Raw genomic sequence first — 25,013 nt, 5'->3', positions numbered from 1 at the left:
ACCACTAATATACACTTTCCCCATACTCACGATGCTAATAGGCACTGTCAACCAAGAAGAGCAAGCATGGCAGACAGTATCGTACAACCTTGGATAATTAGCACACCACAATGTCAAAACGCTTATCTGATGAATGCTCCTCTACACCACCTTGGTGAAAGTAGTCTGCAACATGTGGCTATGTCTTGCGGCCCATTTTATAAACTAGCAAATAATTATGGCCCAAAATGGCTAACAAAAGGTGTACAACAGTATTGGAGCTTCTACAAATAAACAAGGACAAATATTGTTCTTGGTGGTAAGATGAAAATGTTATGGCAAATGAAATGTGCCTTTTAGGAAACAGTCATGGAAACAGGGTAGAGATCAACAGAACATTAGATTGGTTAAAGTCCTTTGACATTATGAAAAGCATCATAAATATTGCCACTGACTGGGACAAATGACTAACAATTGTTTGGCAGGTGGCATTTCATGACTTAAAGATATAGAAAAAAACTGGAGTGCCAATTTAATATGTCAGAAGAATTTCTCCTTAAGGCTTCTTCGAGAACCATAACCACCCCATGGATTGTCAATTATCAACATTCTCATTTTTAGGAGCACATCCTCCCTATCCGCTGAATCAAGGAGTGATTCAGGAGATTCAGGATATCCCCTGAATCCACCCTACATGACATGTAGGGTCATGTCTCTACATCCATTAAAGTGTAAAGACAAAGAAAGAAAAGCAAGAAGAAAGTAAAATATTACCTTTTATTTTCTCAGGCACACAAGTGATTTGGATACCAATCATCAAGACATTTTACTGATTTCCCTTTAGAATGATCTATTTTAAATCTTCAGCCACCTTAGAAAAAGTTTGCAGCAATCACTTTGCAATTCATAAGTATCAGGTTAGAATTTAGTTGTGGAATAAGTTAACAGTTTATGTTCAATATGTGAGGTTATCTGAACTCCTGAGTTTTAAATATCCTGTGGAACAGTGATTCCTCTCCCTTCTAATGGCTTTTCAGATTAAAGCAATGACTTTAAAAAGATTACATCCTAAATACTTGATTACAACAGAAATCGACCAATCTAAAAATCAGATAGTGTTATACTGAATATCATTCTGATATAATGAGTAGCCTCTGGCTGAAACAAAATTTCACCACCAAGGCCATCCACTAGGTTAGTACTGTTTTTCCTGGGGTCTATGTAAAACTTTCCTTTTCTCTGCAAATGCTGTTTGGCTGTGAACAGCATGGATTTACCTGCACCAATCTGGCACAGACCTAGCAACTTTCTCAAGCATTCTAAAGATATCCCCAGAGCTAACAAATATTGACATATATAAGTCACAGCACCTTTCTCAAGAACAGTCCAAATCAGCAGTGCACATTCACACACACAGGAATGCTGGGGATATGCTTATACCTGCAACACTTAGTTACAACAAGGGGAAATAAGAGTAACTAATGAACTTAATAGCTTCACAAGAAGAAAAATGTTTTATAGGCATATACTTGACCCTATCAGGGAAAAGCCACCTAAAAGGATTTGTAGCTGGTTACAAAGTGCATCAAGGGAGAGAATGGCTGGCTCTGAATAAACCCACAGTCACTTCTGAACATAAAATACACATTCTAATGACAGAGATTTGGTAATATTATTTTCACAAACCAAACAGTACAAATTTCAAGTTATTTCACAAATCAGATGATCAAATAAAAACGAACATGAATATACTTAGTAAATTAGTATATACATTTTTTTAAAAGGTGCTATTGTAAAATAACCTACATGAAAAAATTTGGCAAAGAGTAAACAAAATAGTCAACAATAAACCAAAAAACATGTAAAACTTAAGAAAACACCCAAAGAATTAAAAAGGAAAACATATTTCATAAGATTCAGAAATTATATATCATTTTTAAGTGTGCATTAAGCAAATTTATACTGCACTTTAACAGTCTGAGAAATTTGACATTTCATTTCTATAAATATACATGCCTGGAGACATTTTATAAGTATATATGACTGAGAGCAATATTTGGACAACATAAAAGTATCCTGTAGATATGTGTTGCTGCCATAAATCTGGGATGCAGGATTAAAAATGGAGTAAACAAGGCATGACAATGCTTTGCACGATTTATTGTGAGTGCAACTTAAAAACCCAGCAACCAAATTCACCCATCAAGTGGCAGGACTATAAGGGACTATTGTTTACTTGGATGCTGGAAATGCTGAAGAAAAGAAAAACCACAGCCATAGATTGGTATTTTAGAAACAGTCAATCCATACTATTTTAAGAAAAAAATGGATGATTTATTATATAAAATTAAGATTGGCAGAATACAGAAAATTATTTCTTTTACCTTTACATATTTATTTTAAGTACCAAGCAAAGTGTAACAATTAGAAGAACTCATTACAAACTACCAAAAAGTATTCATTTGGTGAAATTATTCAAGTCACAAATGCTAAGTAAATAAATGCACTTCAAAATACGTGAAGTGTAAAACAAGTATGAAAACAGTGATCTTAAATAATGATTCCTTTCACAAAAACTAACCAACAAACAAGAAGCACAAGAAAAAGGTTGTCAGGTTAGACAGAAAAAAATAAATCAAATGTATTGTTGGTTGGGATTGTTAAACTAAAATCATTAAACAAAAACCAGCAACTAGGATTCAAAAGAGAGAAAAAAAAAATGAAATGAGTAAATAGGATTCAAAAAGAATAAGGGTATTCCAATACTATATCTATTTTCCTACTAATACCAAGAAATGAGGATTTAGAGGCCAATTATGTCCTGTAGACCCAGGTGCTCTCAAAGTATTTGCACTGGTCTTCTAGGTATGAACATATAAATGAACTTTACTGTTACTCAAAGGTGAGAAAACTTACGCATTATAAAGGAAAGGAAAACAATTATACCTGATAGAGCAAAAAGATCACACATTAAAATGATCAAATTCATCTCTAGCATAAGACTAGAATAATCTGCTTCCAAGGAATTCCTTTGTACTTTAGTAGATGAGGGCAAAGCTTTTACTGTAATGAAAAGGCAAATGGGAGGTCTCTGATAAGCTGGAATCGTCATAGCAAAAAAAGAGATACCTACCAGAAAATTTCATTAATATCTAAAATCTCATTTGTAAAAAAAAATCATTAAGTTTATAAACTATTTTAAAAATAAAATGAATACATATGTAATATGAATCATATGCCAAATTATATTCTATAGTCATAAGTGCTATTAATAAATACATTTGATTCATGCTACAAGAGAAAGAATTGAGACAATTTCACATTTCAGAATTCCTGAGTCTTATCAGAGAAAAACAAGTACTGAAAAAACAAATAAAATAAACCTACTTAAAGTAGGGCAAATAACAAAAATTTGGGCATTAATATCATATTTATAGTTTTAAAGCTGAAGACTATGGGAACAATATATATGTACTTCATGAAATTATAAACATGTTTTTAAAGCTTAGTTTTTAAAAAAAGGCGTTTTGATCAAACAAGGCCACCTGAGTGACATCTTCAATGATGGTAAGCCCACCATTTTAAAGGAATAACATCTTTATTTAAAAGCCTAATTATTAATATAAAAAGGAAAAAAGTTTATTTTAACAAAAGGTTTTAGTAAGATTGCAATGGGACAGCCCTTTGATGAAAAATCTAAGGAGGGTAAAGCCAACGTAACTGAATTAGAACAAGAGTTCTAATTTTGAGCTACCATCCACCAAATAATTTCCCTTTTGCTTTGCATATTACACAGTGAAAATAAACAGTTATCTTAAGAGCACTTCAGTCCCACAAGGTAGGATTTAAGCTTTGTGAATAGGTGTAAATGGTCCTGTAACAATATAATGCCTGCAAAAATACATTCAACTGAAAATTAATGTCTGTTCTCTAACTAGTAAGGAAACGGGAAGCTAAGTGGTCCTGCTTAAACAATAAAACAAAACAAAACAAAACAAAAACCACTGTTTATCCTTTCTGGAAAGACACCAAAGCAAAGAACATCCAATAATATTATACATTTAAAACTGCATACTTTTACTCATCTTTACAAGTAGGAAAGATGCATATAAACTACTCATGGGCTTTATAAATAAAGACACTAAGCAGAAATAATATTTGGGTTATTTCTCTGTTCGTAAATACCCAGAAATAAAACAATTAAAAAACACTAAAGTGCAGACCTATAGGCCAATACAGGCATGATAAAGAGGTGCAGCCAAATTTGCATCTACATTTACACTTACATATCCAGAAAATAATTCTTGCTTTAAAAAAAAAATTGTGCAATTTAAAAACTAGTCAGTTTTGTTTGTGCCGCAATACAATTAGAACTTGTCTCTGCCCACTAGTGAAGTGACTGCTAGACCTTAGACAGCACATTAGGCTCTTGACAATCACATATCTCATTAAAATCATACAACATTGATTCCACCTCCAGAAAACGTTAGGGTCCTCTTGCTGTAGAATGAAGAGCCACTGGTATTTGGTTGATTGCCTTTAACCAGAGAAGATTTCAGTTCCATTTCACAAGCTACAATAGCTGCATTCAATTCCACTTGAGCTCGATGAACTACATAAAACATGAGGCCTATACTTACAATAATCTGTAAATAAAAATAAAACGTTACAGTTATCAATATTTTATACAAAAAAAAGAGAGAAATAAATCCAATAAATATTTGGCTTAGAAATGCTTCAAACAGGGTGCTTCTCAAAGATGGTAGGTAAAAGGTTATACATTTTTAAATAGTTTACACACAGTTATTGTTTATTCTTTCCTTTGCTGCTTCTCCTGGTAGTGGAGGACCGAAGTCTATAGGTAACCATGACATGGTATTAGGAAAACACACATTCCTTTTGGTTCATTTGATACAAGCCAAACCTGTCTCTTTGTACCAAAAAGCTTTCTTCAAGGAGTAAAAAATGTCTACAATAGAGGTAACAACTGGCTAAACTTTGTTGGTATAATTAATGTAGTATTATACCTTTGCATGACTATAAATGTCCATAGGTATTTCTAAGCCCACTTAGTGAGAAGCACTACTATTTGCAATGAACTACCTGGTGCAGACAAAATTAAAAGTATTACAGACCACTTAAAAAAATGAAATGCCAATAAACTTCCAAAGAATTAACAAGAGATTGTGAGCAAGTAATTGCCTGTACTTAGAAAAAAACAAAATCAGAGGAAAACATGATGATTATTTAAAAATGTTAGTCAAAGGGATACTAGAAAAATCATCACAATGATCAAACTGAAAGTCAGGTTTCTAGTCTTAGCTTAGCTATTCATTCACTAGTGATGTGATTTTGGGAAGCTTCAGTTTCTCATTGTCCTATAGGAAGCTGTGGTCCCTCTGTACTTTTTTTTTTTTTTTTTTTTTTGAGATGGAGTCTCACTCTGTCACCCAGGCTGCAGTGCAGTGGCACAATCGCGGCTCACTGCACCCTCTGCCTTCTGGGTTCAAGTGATTCTCCTGCCTCAGCCTCCTGGGTAGCTGGGATTACATGCATGCGCCCCACACCCGGCTAATTTTTGTATTTTTAGTAGAGACGGGGTTTTACCATGTTGGCCAGGCTGGTCTCGAACTCCTGACCTCATGATCTGCCTGCCTCGGCCTCCCAAAGTGCTGGGATTACAGGTGTGAGCCACAGTGCCCGGCCCACTTTAACATTCTATATACAATTCCTCAGAATGTCTAAGCAGTGTACATTTTCTAAATGAGTTTTATTCCAAAGTTCATTTGTAAATCAGTTCTTTAGGATTTGGAGCAAACACAGCAGGTGTTATTTAAGGTCCCAGCAAGTTTACAAAGGCTGCTGTAACCAAAAGTGATATGGAAATATAACACAATTTCAATGAAATCTACCCATAATTATAACATAAGCTTTATAGGGAAAGTATTCTAAATCCAAGTGCTGAGGGTGGTTAGGGGAGGAGATAACAGAAGCAGAGCATACTGGGGGTATGGTAAGTGTGAAAGGGGAGGAACTTGGAACTTGCACAAGGGGATGCCATTAAATGAGTACCCATCACTCAGTAAAACTGTAAATAAGTTAGGCATCTTAAAGCTGGGTCTTTAAATTCTGTAATTGTTTTCTAATTCTCTTAAAAGAAACAAGATTTACTGAAAACTCCTAAGTTTGCTACGTATCAACAAATGGAAACACTATGTAAAGAGATGAAGAAAATATGGGGGGTGGGGTGCATTGTGAATTAGATGCTACGTTCTGTTTAAGACATGCTGAATTCGAGGTGCCTGTTAGATATCCGAAAAAGTTCATGGATGTCAGTGAATGGGTCTGAAGCTATGGAAAGAGGGCTGAGCTAAAGACAAGTGCTGGGGAGTAGGATGAGGGAGCGGGGAGGGTCTTTACCCAAATACACATATTAGCAACCATCAGAGTAACTGGATTTGCTGTAAAAAAGTTTTCAGAGTAGGACTAGAAAACTTAAGGCAGGACCTTCAAAAACACAGATATAAGGGGTGAAAGGAAGAAGTTACGCATAAGCTAGGCAAGTGGGAAAAAAAAGTTAAGACAGTGGTATCAAAGAAACTAAGGAAAGAATGTTTTAATAATGAAGGCACTGTCAAGAGTCTTAGACTGCTAACAGGTCAAGCTAGATGAGAAATGGAAAGTACATCTCATTTAGACAAGGTTACTGACAGCCCTAAAAAGAGCAGTTTGAGGGAAGGAAGTGGCAGGGCCACAGATAGCAAAGGTGAAATGGTTACATCTTGAAGTGGGACTTTCCCAGCTGCACTTCTGATCCCAGGGCCTGACGATTTGTACTGTTCCCCAACACACCCTCCCCATCTTCCTTAGCTGAGTGAAGTGTTAAAAAGGATTAGAAAATGGAAACAGATAGTATAGACAATTGTTTTAAAAGTTTCCTTATTAAAATGAAATCAAAGAATCAAACACAGGCAGAAGGTCAAGCCTCATACAGAAAGACAGGCATCTCTTAATGCTAACTGGAAAGCAGGCTAAGCAGGGGCAGGAACATAAGAAGTTAACAGATTTCTTATATGAAAATTCAGGGGTTTCTCAGTTGATGGCTTCTGATTTTTCTGTTAAGAGAGGTAATCTGTTGACAATAAAGAGGGAAACAGGTGAAGGAGTCAAAATTGTGAGAAGTGAAGATAGTTTAAAATAATTATTTCAAGACAACAGCAGGGGAGTGAGAAGACAAAGGAGAGAGATGGGATGTGGGACAGTGTCGAGAAACTAGGTGAAGATTTGCAACCGTGAGTTAAATATCAATGTGTCTGGTTACATGACTTCCCCAAAAGAATAGGGGCAAAGCAGATAAAACTTGGATGTATTCAGGTTTGGGGTTTTGGTTAGTAGATACATAGAAAAATAACAGGGATGGAAGAATAACTAAATAGACCACAGAATCTAAGCTGGATTTCAGTACAGCTTAAGCATCCCTAATCCAGAAATTCCAAACCTCAAAGGCTCCAACCAAAAGTTTTTGAGCACTAACAAGACACTCAAAGAAAATGCTCATTCGAACACTTTAGATTCCAGACATTTGGATTAGGGATACTCAACAGGTAAGCATAATGTAAATATACTAAAATCTGAGGAAATTCAAAATCTAAAACATTTCTGGCCCCAAGCATTTCAGATAAGGGATAATCAAACTGTACAAGAAATGGTTGTGGCTTCCTGTGAACATTTATTTTGTATTGCTTTATTTTAGGCTGACGGCCATAAAACTCAGAGGCAAATTTGTGGCTCATTTCTAGAAAATAAGAGGAATCTCATGAATATACTTATTCTGCTAGCTTTAACCTAAGCTCTCTTTTTTTTCTTTTGTATATTTTGTAAGCTGCATTAAATGCCTCCTGATACAAATTAAGCTGTAACTAATATCAATTAAATCAAACAAGTGTAAACATGTCTACACTTCTTTTCATAAATCCTTAGGCTAAGAAATAAGTGCTTTCCCCACTGTCTTGTATTCTGAGCTTAAATTTGCCAGCTTAACCAAAGGGTGAGAAATCACTGAATAAACGAAGATTCTATAGTTTAAAAATAATCATGAACTTCATTGACTATAGTTGAATAATTTACTAAGATGCATAAAAATATAAAGTTTCAAATAGTAAAAGTTCTCTCCAAGCTACTAACAATGAGGGATTCTAATTACTCAAATGCAAAGTCAAAGGGAAAAAAATGTTTCAAACAGATTACTTATTTTCAGCAAACTAAAAAAAAAATGCTTAACTTCATACTAAAAGAATCTGAGAATGCAATACATATTAGATAATTTTACAGTTCTTTGGGATGATCATAAATGTTAATTTACATACTGTGCTATAGATATAATGCATAGAAAGTTTAACTTCATATGATTAGCATGCTGTATTAACATAAATCAACTGTAACAAAAACATTTAACTTAGATTCAGATTATCTGAAGAAAATATAGCTTGGGGAAAAAAAGTAAAGAAAAATAAAAACTGACTCTTTGCATGTCAAAAATATTACAAAATTTTTCTTAAAGCAAGTACTCTTATTGATAAGCTTTATTTAGGCAATATTTCAATGTAAATATTCATGGTTTTACTTCATGTACTAAACTTGTACCTCATAAGCACAAAGAAAATTAACTCTGGCTTTATTTTATCATAGTGTTTTAAATACAATAGGGCCTCAAAAACTTGAGAATAATGCCACCAAAATTAAATCTGTAATACAGTAGCATATACTCAATAACAGTTAAGTTAAAACTAACAAGTTAAAAGACCAGTAAGTCTGGAGGACCATTTCATTAGTATTATTTGCTTAGAGGAGTATAGTGTTGTCCCCTGTATCTGTAGGGTATTGGTTCCTGGGCACCCCCCCACTCCCACCAATTTCAAAATCTGGGTATACTCAAGTCCCTTACATAAAAAGGCATGATAGTTGCATATAACTTTTGCATATCCTTCCATGCTTTAAATGATTTCTATATTACTGATAATACCTAATATGATGTAAATGCTATGTAATAGTTACTGTAATACATTTTTTGTGCTTTTTTTATTGTTGTATTGTTATTATTTTTTTCCCAAATATTTTTAATCTGTAGCTGGTTGAATCCATGAATGTGGAACCAATGGATACAGAGGGCTGATTATATTCTACTGGTTTTGAGCATGATCTCTAGAACCAACCACCTTGGTTCAAATCCTGGCTCTACCACTTATTAGTGGGGACTTTAAACAAGTTACTATCTAATGGTGTCTTTGTGAACCAGCTCTTGTGGATCAGAGATAGGGGGCTTGATTTACAGCACTTGCCATTTCCCATGGTGTAAATATTCCCATCATGGGCAATTTCAAGCTATCAATGTGATGTCACTGAATGCTGAGTTGGGAAGAGATGTATAATACATAACCAGCTCAAGATAATAAACATCTGTACATCCTAGGGTTTTGGTAGGGACTAAATGAGCTTAAATATGTGGCATATAAAGCATGGAATAAAGGTTAACTATCATCATCATCTTACTAGTTCATGAAAAATTATGATTTTCTATTTTGTTAAATCTCAGGAATAAAATCAATCACAAATAAATTTTTAACTATTTCTGCATGCAAATTTAAAGGCTCTAAAGAAACTTGCCTACATGGCAGTGTTTTCCTCTTTTATCAACTTCTTATGTAAAATTTTATGTGCCCCAAACTATATTACAATTTGCATGGTAATAATAATCCATTACACAAGTCTTATTTGGACTTGTAATAGAAAACCTTAGACATTTTTATGAGGTAATACTTATTAAAACAAATCTTTTGTTTCACATCAAATTGTACTAGAAAGAAATTTACACTGTCAACATAATACTCTAAAAAATACAAATAGGTGAGTTTCAATAATTTGAATATAAGTAAGAAGATAAGCACTCAACTCTGCCCAATCTTACTAAAATTATTTTCAGATACACATCACACAAAATCAAAACACAGTATTTGATTTGTGATGACTCTGAAAATAATCACTGCAAAAATAACCCTATTTTTGTCATTCTTTTTTGCCTCTTTAAGAGGACTTTTCTGTATCAATTCAGTTCTACACACTTGCACATATCCACACAATTAAAAAATTTTAATGTTGTCAAAATATGAAGTAGTAATGAAAGAACCAAGAAAAAAATCTAAAATGGAAAAACCCTCCGATTATTTTCAAAGAAATCTGTCAAATCAGCAATACCATACAAAAAGAAGCAGAGAGAAAAAAAGAGACAACCCTTGGCCTTAAACTCACCTGTAAACAAAAAACAAAATATCCACTAACACTCTGTTCTGCAATGACATCTTCCATTGTCCGCAGGGTGGTACCCAAGTAAGAATTCAGAAGCTGGGTAGGAAGCAGTCCAACCGAAGATGCCATCAGATAGTTGGGTAATGAGAGATCAGTAATCTAGAAGAGTAGATTAAAGGGAATGATTCATTACCAAGTAAAATTTCAATTCAACATAAAAAAATGTGTGTATTAAGTCTAACTAGTGGTATTTCCTTGGGAAGGAGCTGACATCTTTACAACAGTATTCTGACTTTACAAAATGATTATAAAGAGAATACATGCAGAATGTAGAAAATTTAGAATGAAATAAAAGTAAATTTTAATATTCTATTATACTACCATTGAAAGATAACATTTGTGACTATTTTTTCTTTCATGTAAATAAAATCCACACATAGATAACTTTGTAAAAACAGTTTTGTAAGTCTTCCTCATATCATTAAACATTCTTCATAAGCATTCTTGAATAGCAGTGTGGTCGCTGGGCTTCGAAGCCAGATAACCCTAGAATGGCATTCTGGTGCTGATAATTCAATATGCTACTCTGTCTCTAAATATCTGTTTTGTTTTGTTTGGAGACAGAGTCTCGCTCTGTCACCCAGAATGGAGTGGAGTGGAGGGGAGTGGTGTGACCTGGGCTCACTGCAACCTCCGCCACCTGGGTTCAAGCAATTTTTCTGCCTCAGCCTCCCAAGTAGCTGGGAATACAGGCACACGCCGCCACACTACTTTTTGTTGTTGTTGTTGTTGTTGTTGTTGTTGAGACAGAGTCTTGCTCTGTCACCCAGGTTGGAGTGCAGTGGCCCCATCTCAGCTCACTGCAAGCTCTGCCTCCCAGGTTCATGCCATTCTCCTGCCTCAGTCTCCCAAGTAGCTGGGACTACAGGTGCCCACCACCACACCCAGCTAATTTTTTGTATTTTTAGTAGAGACAGGGTTTCACCATGTTAACCAGGATGGTCTCATCTCCTGACCTTGTGATCCACCCGCCTCGGCCTCCCAAAGTACTGGGATTACAGGCGTGAGCCAGCACGCCCGGCCCTACTTTTTTGTATTTTAGTAGAGACAGAGTTTCACCGTGTTACCCAGGGTGCTCTTGAAGTCCTGAGCTCAGGAAATCCACCCACCTCAGTTTCCCAAAGTGCTATCAGTTTTTTCATCTGTAAAATGAAAATCATCACCAGCTTAGATGGCTGTTGTTAGGATCAGAAATATTTCTAAAGTATCTAGGAAATACCTGGCATATGACTGACACTCAAAAAAGGTGAAAATTATCATTATTATGCAATTATACTACCATTGTGTGGATGTAGCACAATTTAACCACTCCTGCTGTAGAATATTTACATTGCTTTATTTTTTGTATATATGTAATTACACATTTATTTTTGGCTATTATCAAAAAATTCTAAAATTACAATGACATCTTTGGATATTAACCTCTGTGGTAGGCAACATCTAAAATATTCCTAATGACTTGATCTCCTGGTATTCATGTCCTTGTGTGATCCCTTCCCCTAGAGTGTGGGCTGGACCTCGTGCTTACTTCTAGCAAACAGGCAAGAGCAGAAGTGAGGAGATGTCACTTCCAAAATTAGGTTACAAAAAGAATAGGACTTCCACTTCTTCCTCAAGCAAGTAAGCTGCCATGCACTAAGTAGCTCCCATGGAGAGACCCATGTGGCAAGGAACTGATGTCTTCAGTCAATAGCTAGCAAAAATAGTCTGGAAAAATAGCCAGTCAATAGCCTGGAAGTGAATCCTGCCCCAGTCAAGCCTTAAGATTACTGCAGCCCTGGCCAAAACCTTGATTGCAGCATTGTGAGGGAGCCTGAGTCAGGGTACCCAGCTAGTTGCACAGGAATTCCTGACCCAGAGAAATTGTGAGACAATAAATGATTGTTTTAAGCTACTAAGTTTTGAAGTGATCTGGTATACAGCAATACCTGACACATGTATCTTAACTCTGGTAGGATAGATCACTAGGAGTAGAATTATTGGTTCAAACAGTAAAAAACTTATTTTCCAAAATGTTCACAATGATTTAACACACCTGTCAGTATGTGATACATGAATGTGTCCATTGTGTCATACTGTTACCAATTGTAAGTATTAAATTTTAATCTTTCTTATTTTGATAGGAGTAAAAATGATGTTTCATCATTATTTAATCTGTACTATTTTATATTGACACATTTTCTATATATGTTTTTTATTCACATTTCCTTATGGCTTCATTTGTTCACTTGCTCTTTTTTATTGGGATGTTAAGTGTTTTTCTTGTTTATTTGTAAGAACTATTTATATAGTGAGGGCAACCTGTTGTCTATTATGTGTGGCATATAGTTTTTGCTGAAGTGTCCTTTATCTCTTAATTTTATGTTTTGACACACAAATGTTTTTAAATTTTTACATAATCAAATATTATCTATTTTTTCCTCTTATTTTTCCTTTGCATTTAGCTTTAGAAAGTGTTTTAAGAGTCTATTGTTGGTTTCTACCTATATATTTCTTCTGGTTATGTTTCCCTTTTTAGCATTCACCACTTATTCCTTCTGAAATTTATTCAAATTAAAGGTGAGGATATAGCCTGATCCCTCCCCTATCCCAGTAGCCAATTTTCCCAGCATTAGATACTGAATAATCAATAACTTCTCCATTGACTTATTATGTTTACTTCAGTAGAAATAAAAGTTATTTCATATAAAAAGGGCTTATTTGGAGCTCTAATACTGCCCATTTATATTTTAAATCTTGTACTAGAACTAAAACATGGGTATCTCTAATCTTGTACTGAAACCAAATTGTAATAAAGACTACCAGTTAATAGTGGCAAGGAATTTCCCATTCTATTCAAACTCCTTCATTATGCTTCTTTTAAAAGTGGCCATAACTGTTCTTGGCCATATTTATTCTTGCAGATCATTCTGTCACTCAAAAAAAAATCGGTAAATTTTATATTGGGATTAAGGCAAATCTGCAAATTAATCTGGATAGACCTGAAAACTCTACAATATTAGGTATTCTGATCCAGAAATTTTTCTATAATTACTCAAAATCTTTTTTTCTTTGTGTAAGTCATTAAAGTTTATTTTATTTTATTATTATTATACTTTAAGTTATTCTTTTATACCTCTTACTAAAGTTTGGTCACTTTATTCACATATCTCATGCATTTCTTATTAGTTTATTTCTAAGCACTTCATGTTATTATTGTTGCCACTACTACTGATTTTGAAAGTAACTTTTCCACATCCCCATCTGAGTATTACTGGTATATAAGAAAGCTACTGGCCACTTTATTAAACTTTTCTACAAATTTTAAAATCTAATATTTTAATCAGCTATAGGTGACTCTATAACTATTAATACAACCTAACCTAAAAATATTTCATATTTTCAATAAAACTACATTCAACTCTATTAATAGATAATGAACTGGAGATGTATCACTGCTGATTTGGAAAGAATATTACGGTGACTGGTTGTTAACAATCCACCTTAACGATCACTGACTCAACTGCTCATGCGAGATGCTCCAAGAAGTGCTTGGAAGAGATAAAAAGACACAATGCCTACCATTGATGGATTTACACACTGACAAGTACACATAAACTACCTCAGAAACAGGCAGAATGGGGAGCATTGAGAAGACTACATGCTGAGCATTAAAGAATAAAGGATGAAAATTGTTGTACAAGTGGAAACCAAAGGGTAACTTTTTGGGAAGAGAGGGATTCAAGGCAGACACTGAAAGCCTAGTATGAGTTTGGTAAGCAAAGACAGACAGGATGAGGAAGGCAGGTGTTCCAAGAAGAGAATGAACAAAAGATGAACAGCTTCTTCCAAATCTTTTTTATTTTATTTTATTTTATTTATTTATTTATTTATTTTTTTTTTTTGAGACAGACTCTCGCTGTGTCGCCCAGGCTAGAGTGCAATGGCAGGGAAAGTACAGAATGTATTCATAAAGTTGGCAGTACAGCTAGGATTGTTTATAGGACACATACAAATCCCGTAAAATAAAGACAGGAAAACTACATGGGGTGATACTTGTTGGGGCCTTGGATAAAAGAGGAAGGAGCCTATACTCAGAGGAAAGGTACCAGGGAGTCTAGTCAAAGAATGATGTGAATGGAGCTAAGCTAAGCAAGGTTCCTTCTTCAATTTAGATCACTTACAGGAGCAGAGAAATTTCTTTAGAATAAACATGTCAAATATAGAAAATGAGAACATATGACAAAAATGAATGTTATAAAATTATATTGCAGTTAATAACAAAACATTACATATTATGGAAGTTATCTTTAAAATAAATATCTCAGTTCAAAAATTTCAGAATGCAAAGCTTCTGGCCACAACCTTTACCTTTAAATGTAATGAAGTTTCTCTAAATAGAACACATAATTGACATTCACAGATGACATCAATAATATTCAAATTGGTAATTTAAGAACAGATTTCCTAAATCTGAAACAACTCTACCACTCAACTAAACAAGACCGTTGCCCATGCATAAACTGCATAAATTGAAGTTTATCAAACCTTTCATGACCAAACCTTACCCTTGGGAAAAAGTGTTATTATGCATACATATAATTTTAGTTAATAATCATAAATATTTTTGCTGGAGTGCTCAATGCTTTAACCAATGAAGCAACACAGTAACATACATATACACAGGTTTTAAACAATTAATAACTTTATTAAAGATGAACAGCTCCTTCCAAATTATTTTATTTTTATTTTATATATATTTTTTGAGACAGAGTCTCGCTCTGTTGCCCAGGCTAGAGTGCAATGGCACAATCTCGGCTCACTGCAACCTCCACCTCCCAGGTTCAGGCGATTCTCCTGCCTCAGCCTCCTGAGTAGCTGGGATTACAGGCGCACACCACCACACCTGGCTAATTTTTGTATTTTTAGTAGAGGACGGGTTTCACCATGTTGGTCAGGCTGGTCTCGAACTCCTGACCTCATGATCTGCCCGCCTCGGCCTCCCAAACTGCTGGGATTACAGGCGTGAGCCACTGTGCCCAGCTTATTTTAATATGGCATTTTCTATAAGCAAACATTTTCCTCAGAATGTCCATCTAGCTCAGTCTTTGACAAACATATTTGGAATACTTGTTCCCACAAGGAGACGCATCCAGCCTTCCCTCCCCAGTTAAGTCTTTAAGCACCAAAGTTCTAAAATTCTGTCTCCTTGTTCTACTTTGTAGAAAGGCATTAAACATGAGCCTATATCAATACCATTGGAATTCCTGCCTGCAGTACCCAGCATTTTGGCTCAGGAGTTGTATTCCAAATCAAAGAACCCCTAGATTTCTCAACCTAGGATATCAATGCTATCTTGCTAGTTAGTTTCTATGATGAGATACCACAGCAAGAGTTTAAGGGATGGCAAACACCACCTGATTGCTGTCCTCTCATGTTTTAAAAACTCTAGAAGCACTATAAAATTATATATCCTCTTATTCCCAGAGGTACAGTGATATACTTGGAGATGTGATTCACTTAACTGGGTCAGCAGGGGTTAACATGTAGAACATCACTTCACCACTATACCAAATAGATCCTGAAAACAAGGAAGTACTCCATCTGGGAGGGAAAAAAAATGAGAGAAAAAAAAAACTAATTCTGAAGAGCAAGAGCTGATTCACCTCTGAACACAGCATTTTTGGAGCTGACAACAGAGAACCTCTGTCTTCAGATCATTCACTGAAGCTGGGGCTGTGGTCGGTCCTCTTAGGCACAGCACCAAGCACAGCGCTCAGGAAACCCGACCCAGCTCTTCCGCTTTCTAAGATTATAGCTGTTTACACAATGGCTTTACCACTTTAATTTAACCCACCAAGAAACTTTGTTTTTACATAGAATATCTTGGCATGGATGTAATAAAGAATATAAAGGTGACCAGTATTCAGAAGACCTCAAATTTTATGTGCAGCTCTGTCAATCTAGCATTAATTTTGGCAAATTATACCTTCCTGTATAGACTTGTTGCTTGGTATTTGGGATGCTGCTTATTAACAAAGTTACTGTTAAAATATTATAAATTCCAATTAAAATATATTTAATTATATACGAAAAAATCATGAACCCCTATAGAAAAAAATCACGAATCCCTAGGACTGTTAAGAAAGGATTGGTCAAGAGAAATTAAAATGACCAGTTTGGTCTTTTCATCTAATTAATATTTACTGATAAATTATTTTACTGTACATATCCCCAAAATACTTCCTATTAATATTTCAGAAAAATTGGGGAAGAGAGAAAAAGAATTCAGAAACGGCAACTATTTTTCACTCTCAGAAAATCAAAACTTTAAAAATCAGTTTAAAGAAAAACAGTAACTACCTATTCTCTTTCCTTTGCTCCCCAAAATACCTCTTCATCTTTTCTGTGTTCCCAATCTCAGCGGCCTAGCTGGAGACCTCATCAGTCAGGCACATAGCTAATTCCTCATTCCCACATCCAATATCTACTACGTCTTGTCAACTTCTCTAGGGAAATCTATCCACCGTCTAGGCCTATTCCTCATTCAGTCTCCTCTCTGGTCCTGACACACAGACTACCCCCACTCACTACCTATGCTAACTCCTGCAGAAATCTTTTAAAAAAGTGAGCCTAATCCTGCTTAAACTCCCTCCTACTGCCATGAGGTTCTTCGGAGTGCAAAGTGCTTCATGATCTGGCCTCTGAGCATTTCATGCACCCTGTCACACTATGTCCCAGTCACATCAAAATTTTCTCAGTTCCTAGAACACTACTTGCTCCCCTTTCCCTCTGGGCCTTTCTACATTGTTCCTTCTGGGGAGTACAACAAGCACATCCTTCTTCCCACTCCATTTACTCCGAAAACTCCTACACTGTCTTTCACTACTCAGTCATCAATTACTCTAGGAAACCTTCCCAGATTCCCCAAGTCTTTGTAAGTGCTTTCAAGTGCTCTGACAGAACACTATACTTCCCTGTCCCCTTTGCACTGGAGAACAACTGAAGGTTTCGCCATTTGTTTGCCCCTCAGTCCTTTCCCAGACTACAAATTCTGTGAGGAAAGGGATCTGTCTGTCTTGGTGCTCACTGTGTCCCTAGATCTTAACAAATGCCTACTATATATTAGGTGCTAAATATATGTTTATTGGAGGTTGGACGTACCAACACCAACAATGTTTTATTTATAAATATGGAAACCTAGAATAGTTGCCAGTTTATAAACAAGTTGGAATGCAAAGTCTATTTTTAATTGGATTTTCAGAAATTAAGAACACTCTGCCAAACACACAGAAAAAATGTTATAAATGAAAATTAACTTATTATCAGCAAAACTTACACCATGATTTACCTAGAATGCTATTTCTCCACTGGAATGCTACCACCTCAAGGGACAGACTTTCTTTTATTCACGGCTACACCTCCAGCATTTAAAACAGCACCAGGCACATGCTAGGCACCTACCAATTATTTACTGAATAAATACTAAAAATATTTCCAGAAACCTCCAAGGTGAACCTAATGTCAAGGCTAAGACCCTCTGGTTAGGGTCTCCCAAGCAACCCCGAGAGTACTGAAAAAAGTCTTGCTACTGGAGGAAAAAAAAAAAGAAGAAGAACAAGGCCGCGGCAGTGCTGAGACCCTAACAGCTAGAGAGGGCTTCAGGGTAAAGAGATTTCTATTGACAGAAATGGTTAGGTCAATGTCTGTCTACAACACAGAAGCATCTTCATATATGCAAGCTTTTTCATGAGTTCACTGTTCCTAAATTAGGAACTGCTTTTAATGGCTCCCAAATATCTTAGGGAAGGGTCACCAATTTATTTGAGAACCTGGTTTAACCCCAATTCCACCCTCCCGCCCACATACACACAGAGGCCTTGAATCTTCTCCCAAGGGGGGAAAAATGTGTATCTTATTGTACATAATTTCTGGAACACAAGTTGAAAAGCTTTTCTTCATACAATCTGACATACTATAGGTTTATTATTTGTACTAAAAAAATGTATCATATGCCTTCTATATATAAGACCCAGTTCTAAGCAGGAATAAAAAAGATACAAAGATAGATAGAAAACTACAGCTGATTGTGCAGTCATTAAAAGTCATGTTGTAATACATGTAATAATAAGATGTTCATTACTTCAAGTAAAAGAAGGTCACAAAAGTCATTAACTCAATATTACATTAAAAATACATATCAATAAACTGCAAAGAGAAAAATAAACACTAAAATGTTAATGATGTTTTTCTTTGTACTTGCTATACTTTTCAAAGTTTTTACAATGAATACATATAGACAGAAAAAACAAATATTGTTAAAACACGTTTTAATAACCTCTTTGCTTTTAAACAAACTTTTTTTAATCTAGGAAGGGTTAATAAAACATACTGTATATACATCAATATAACAGGCTAGAGATATATATTAGTGTATTGTAGGCCTACATATGACACAAAAACTGCAGAAGCTGATGAGATAACTAAAGAGACACAAAGAGGGGAAAACAGTTTCAAGGAAATAAAGGTCAACTGCATTCAGTGGTACTGTGAGGTCTCAGGATGTGCACTGAGATGACATCACACAACTTGGTCATCCTATATGACCCTTAAGGGCCAGACTCCAACTCTTTCAAAACACAGACTGTGTCTGCCTTTCTATTTTGCCTGAACTGTACCACTGGCAGCGAATCATTACACTTTAATAGTAAGAAGAAATCATCATTAGATACACTCATACAGTGACAAGTATTATGACCCATCATATCTTTTTCTGAATCTATGGCTCTATCTACAGCACAGAATAAGAATTTAAGAAAATAAGAAAACATATTACAGAATAAGAACTTACGAAAATGAGAAAATGTGTATTTTTATAACACATACTATCACTAAACTGTTAAAAAATAAAAGGTAATGTTACATTGTTGCTCAGAACATTTGTCTTTTTAAAAGCAAACTCCGACCTCATCTATATCCTCTCATTTTGCAAATAAGGAAAACTGGAGGCCAGAATCATTAAATGACTTCACCAGGGCTACAAAGGAGCTAAGACAGAACCAGAAGACCCCATAGCATAAGCTAAGACTATACTGTATTTGTGGTCTTAGAGTCATTTGCCAAAAACTTTTATTTAGTTGTAATAAATTTCAGTTCAAATATAAACTAAATTACTAAAAGTAATTTATCTTCTTGATAGCTCAATGCAAACTCTAAAAAAACTTGAGAACAGTTATATCTGCTTAAAGTTATGATGACATCCTTCACTATTATTATTTCAGTCAGTACCAGTTTCACAGCTCCCCGGCTCCCTCCAAAACAAAGAATCTATTTGTTGCTTCAAACCTATGGTGGGCTCATATAAATAACCAAAGTAACTGGCAGGTTGGTAACACACAATTCTATAAAGCAGTTCACTAAGAAGTTAGCCAGGGTGATGGGTAAGGTCTTGCACTTTAAAATTTACTCATTTCTATTTTGTTTGCATTTTACACACAGTACCCACTTATTGCTTTTGTTTAAAATTTTTTTTCTGTTAAATAAAAATACAAGATATATGTGAGAAATTAAGGGCCTCTTCCTACAGTTGCAGGGGCTCAGCCTTGGTAGCTGTTTTGTTGCTGTGACTCTAAGGCAGAAGTTGGCAAACTTTTTCCATGAAACACCAGGTAGTAAACACTTCAGGCTCTGTAGGCAGTAGGGTCTGTAGTAACTACTCAATTTGCCGCTTTGGCTTAAAAGGAGACACACATGGCACACACATAAATGAGCACAGCTGTATTCCAATAACACTATTTACAGATGCTGAGATCTGAATTTCATACAATTCTCATGTACATGAAATATTCTTGTGATATTTTTTCCAACCATTTAAAAATGGAAGAATCATTCTTAGCTTGTATGTCATACAAAATTGGGCTGTGGTTTTCTGACCCCTGCTCTAACATCTGGGATGATACCTAAGTCAACTGTATAGAACCTTACCCAGTCCTCCATAATGTCTGATCTTCAAGGTGCGCTAGGACAAGTATTCGACAACTGGAATCAGGATGTGTCTGGGAAATCCAGCTCTTCTTGGACCAACACTAGTGCCCTGGGTAAGTTAATGACTCTAAACATTTACTAACTGTGTAATCTTGATTAAGTTATTTCACCACTGTGCCTCAACTGCCTCAGCTATAAGATGAGGATCAGGGCTGAAATGAACAGTAAATGTTACGTGTGCATGATTAAACAGTGCCTGGCAATTAGTTAAGTACAATATAGGTATTTGTTAAATTTTTTTAAAAAGTAGCTCAGCTTCAGTGTCCTCATTTTAGAAAGCAGAGGATGATGAGAAAGAAATAGTAAATAATGAGCAAACTATATATTTTATCACAGCTTTGCAGCAGGTATTATTAAACACATCCCACAACAGAAAGTACAGCTCAAAAGAGTAACTATAACTAACTTCAAGATGACACTGTAAATGTTGGAACCAATCTGATGTCAAGTTTCTAGCATGCATGGGAGAGGGGAAAAAAATGGTTCTGAGGAGATAAGTAAGGGAAAGCGCCTTTCCTTCTTCCATATATTATCCTTTACAATCAGCCCCTGCTTCTAAAATGTGAATACAACTACCTCCACCACTACAAACAATAACACTTAACAATTACTGGGAAGTGACTATGAGCCAGACAAAATACTTAACGCCTTCACTGTATCAGCTTTTTTAAGCCTTATAACTCTACTTCATTTTACAGATGAGGAAATGGAGAAGGCCAGACGGCACAGACTAATTCAGGATCATCTATTTCCAAAGCCTGGGCCTCACATGACCACTACACCTAACTTCTCTGAGGTAAGCCCAGATGAATTTCTCTAATTATGGGCACAAAAAAAATGAGTTTTAACTGGAATTTTTTTTTTTTAAAGGATGATTTCAAAGATAGGGAGGGATGTGGAAAACACAAGAAATATGCCTAGAAAGGGGGCAGCTATGGTCAGCAGGAGGGGTATGAGGTGGAGAGGATATATGAGGAGGCAGAATGGAATTCTAGAAGGCAGAAAGTCAAGTCAGACTAAAACCAACGTCAGCCTTAACTAAGCTTTCTTTTCTTTCACATATCCTGGGTGAATTCAGTAAACTGTTTTGGTTGAAAGGACTACTTCTGTAAGCAGGCAGTTCAGAACAATAGGTATAAACAGGACGTAACAGACCATATCCAGGGGCTTCACAGCCCACTCTGCTATGGCTATGAGTCAAAATTTTACAGTAAGATGCACCATATCAGCTGATCCTGGGTTCAAACCCTAGCTCAGCCACTTGGTAGGTGGGTGACTGAAGAAGTTCCTGGATGGTTGAGCCTCTGTTTCTTTCTCAGTGAAATGGTGACAATAATACCTATTGCAAGAGGCCATTTTTCTTTTTTTTCCCTTCTTTTTTATTGACCACACAATGCTAAATTGAGAGTTATCCCTTGTCAAGCTCAGTTTCAACTACATGATTACCTTAAATTATTACCAAGTACAAAATACAACTTCTTAGTCACATACTTAATATGTAACAGACATAATCAAAAGAAAAGCCTACCTTATTGTCAATCAATAAATACATAAAGAGCCCTTACTATTTACGCATGACTACACCAGGCATTAAACATATACTGAAGAAATAAAGAGGTGGTGGGTTGAGACCCTACCATCAGACCATGGTTCAAAGTTTGACTCTACCATTAATTTAGTACCTTGGTGATCTTGGGTCATAACAACAGAAACGACAAAAGCCAACACGTTTTGTTAAGCCAGTCTCTGCTGCATGTATTCATCTCATGTAATCTTCTCAACAATCCCATGGAAGTAGGCATCATTACTTTCCTCATTTTACAAATAAGAAACTGAAGCCCAGAGAGAATAAACAACTGCCCAAGGTCACTAGATTCTAAGCAGACAGCAGGACTTCACAACACCAACCCTGTGCTCCCAACTAGTAGACACTAGTCTGTAATATGTGCATAATCAACTTCTGCAGGGCTGGTTTAAGGATCAGAAATATGTGGATAGCCTAGGACAGAAGTTGGTACACAGTAGGTGGACAAGAAAAGGCCCAAGGATACATGCTATATTGAAACACAAACTAACAGAATCAATCTATTCAGGTTCCTTAGCCCAACCTTCCTTCAAAGTCCTAGGACAGTTTATTTATTATTACCCAAGACTGGGTCAAAGTTCAAGTTTATATTTCATACTATAGGAGGGTATGAAAAAGAAATTTAAGACTAAGACTATACCAAACTACTGCTAACACTAAACTTTATCTCTACAGAAAACCCCTTATCTGTTTCCACTGCCTCTACCAAATACCACTCCATAGTCATTGCTGCTGTTGCTTGGAATCAAGAGGTTTGCAAAAGGCATTTAAAAGAAAAGAAAAAAGAGAAATATTTTAATTTCATCACAAAGAGGTAGATTGGTTAGAATTATTCCCAATTCAAAACAAAATGAGAAAGTTTCCAGAGACTAACAATAATTTACTTTTTGAAACAAAACAATGCATCAGAATCACTTAAAATACATCAATTCCTATGGTTTTGAATGCAATTATCTCTTTACTTCAGTACAGTTTTCTTTAAGTCTAGCTGAAGGGTTAAGTTCCTGGGAATCTACATAAGCTCTTGGTAGTTTAGAATCATTGAATTTGGGGAACATGGTAATCTACTTTTTTAAGTCCTTCACTTTAGAAAAGAGAAAAGTGAAGCCAGGCAGGGTCAGTAACTTGATCCAAAGTCACAAAGTTTGTAAAAACCAGATTACTTTCTTCCAATAAGATGATCTCTTCACTAGCAGTGTTTCTATCCTAAATCAGTTGCATGGAGATGCACACTAGCTACAGAAACTTGAGTAAGCAAAACATACGAATACAAGGACAGAAAAGAGTCTATAATGGTGCATATACAGAAGAAAAATATATGCTAATTGAGCAAAAGGTTATCTGTTCTGTTTTATTCACTACCCCGTGATTTCGAAATGAAGTTCCTCCAAAGAAAGAAAGATAAACAGTAGGATGTTCTTCTTTACATCGCATTAAAGCACAATTACTTTAAGAAGAAAAAGCCCATTACAAATTTAGGAAACTCCAAAATCTGGAGTCTGCAACTAGCTCCTCCACTGTTTACTGAAACACTTCCTTCGGTCCACGTCGCTAAAAACTTGAATCCAAACCCTGGATGTATTTATGCAAGCAAGAGAGAAAGCTTTCCTCCCTAAATGTTGTCAACGCTGCTACAAAAGATGACAAGTATTAAAGATGGGCATTTCCATTCATGTCCCTGCATGCCCACTGTTAAGAGGGCTTTTCATTTTTAATTACATTCCCATCCCGAAAACAAACATTAGTTTTTTATCTAACAAACTCTCTTTCGAGGCTCTGCGTTAGGTAAGTTTTATGTGTATGACAGATTTCCCAGGGTGCGATGGAAAGTAATTGTAACTCCTGCCGTCAATGTCACTTCCCTGCTGGTATTTATCTGATAGAGCGCCCTCCTAGGGCTGCCACAAGACTGCTCAAAAACAGACTTGGAGAGGGATAGGCCAGCAGGACCCTACTTACCGAAAACACTGCATTCTGAAGCCCAAAAGGTATGGGTGTCAGTCTGGCCAGCGCCACCACTTTCAGGCCGCTTCCTCCCTCCACGACGCGAATAACCGCGCTCAGCTTCTCGCTGCTCTGGATCCTGGCGGCAACCCAGGCGGTGAGAAGCCGCTTGCAGACCACATGGGCGATGAAGGTGCCGATAAGGACGCCCACCATCATCAGACCCATGCCCAGCACGAAGCCGTACAGGTAGCCAGCGGCCACGTTGAGCACGATGTAGCCCCAGCCGCAGGGGAAAGAGACCACGATGAAGCCCACGACGAAGAGCAGGACCCCCAGCAGCGAGTCAAGGCTCTCCACCCACAGCAGGAGGTGCTGAAGGTAGCGGCGGACCAGGGCCAGGGAAGCGAAGCACAAGGCGGCCAACACGCAGACCAGCACGAGGCTCCGGCACCAACAGGTGCTGCCGAGGCAGCAGCAGCGCCAGTTTCTCACCTCGGCCACGCCGACCACCACGCCGCCGCCGCTCCCGGGGCCGCCCGCCAAGGCCCCGCCCGGCTCCGGCAGCTCCGAAGCCTCGGGCGGACCGTGGCGCTCCAGAAAGGCGCCGAGCAGGGCGCCCGAGGCCGCCGCCGCTGCCGCCGCCGCGCTCGCCCCGCCCCCGCGGGGAAGGCGGTCCGCCGGGCCGTCCCCGCCCGCACCCCGCGGCAGGGCCCAGCGGGCCGGCAGCTCGGCAAGGCCCGGGAGGGCGGCGTGCTGCAGCAGCCGAGGCAGCGCTTGGAGCAGGATCCCGCCCGGGCTCCGCATGCCTCGGCCCAGCGCGGGCCCTCAGCCGGCCAGCCCCTCCGCCGCGGCGCCCGTTAGGCAGCTGCCCTTCATGGCGCCCGGTTCGCCCGGCCTCGACTCCCTGCGTCCGCTCAGGGAGTGGGAGACGGCCCGTAGAAGGGCGCGGAGTCAGCCTAGGAGCGACTGCCAGGCGGGGAGTGAGGAAACTCCGGCCCCAGCGCCCACGGAGCCCACTCCGGTGGTGCCCGCCCCTTGTCGGCCAGAGGGGGCGGGGCCGCGGGTGCTCGGGGCGGAGCGGGCTGTTTTCTGGTCCCGCTGCCGTGACGCGCTGCCC

General features: G+C 37.3%; 1 protein-coding gene across 2 annotated transcripts; it reads right to left on the bottom strand.

The window, feature by feature from the left end:
• Window positions 1–738: 738 nt before the first annotated feature.
• Window positions 739–24,896, bottom strand: TMEM64 (transmembrane protein 64). 2 transcript variants are annotated; one of them, XM_003268281.3, is made up of 3 exons: window positions 23,909–24,896; window positions 10,285–10,440; window positions 739–4,625 (listed from the first exon to the last, which is right to left on the bottom strand). In XM_003268281.3, the coding sequence occupies exons 1-3, from the start codon at window positions 24,698–24,700 to the stop codon at window positions 4,434–4,436; spliced, it is 1,140 nt and encodes a 379-aa protein (XP_003268329.1). In that variant the 5' UTR covers window positions 24,701–24,896; the 3' UTR covers window positions 739–4,433. The 2 variants fall into 2 exon arrangements, with proteins under 2 accessions (XP_003268329.1, XP_003268330.1); XM_003268282.3 differs by lacking the exon at window positions 10,285–10,440 and having other exon boundaries at window positions 23,909–24,700.
• Between the last annotated feature and the right edge of the window lie 117 nt (window positions 24,897–25,013).

The sequence above is a fragment of the Nomascus leucogenys genome, chromosome 16, assembly GCF_006542625.1.
Source record: "Nomascus leucogenys isolate Asia chromosome 16, Asia_NLE_v1, whole genome shotgun sequence".
NCBI lineage: Eukaryota > Metazoa > Chordata > Mammalia > Primates > Hylobatidae > Nomascus > Nomascus leucogenys.
This window is presented reverse-complemented; position numbering and strand designations above follow the sequence as displayed.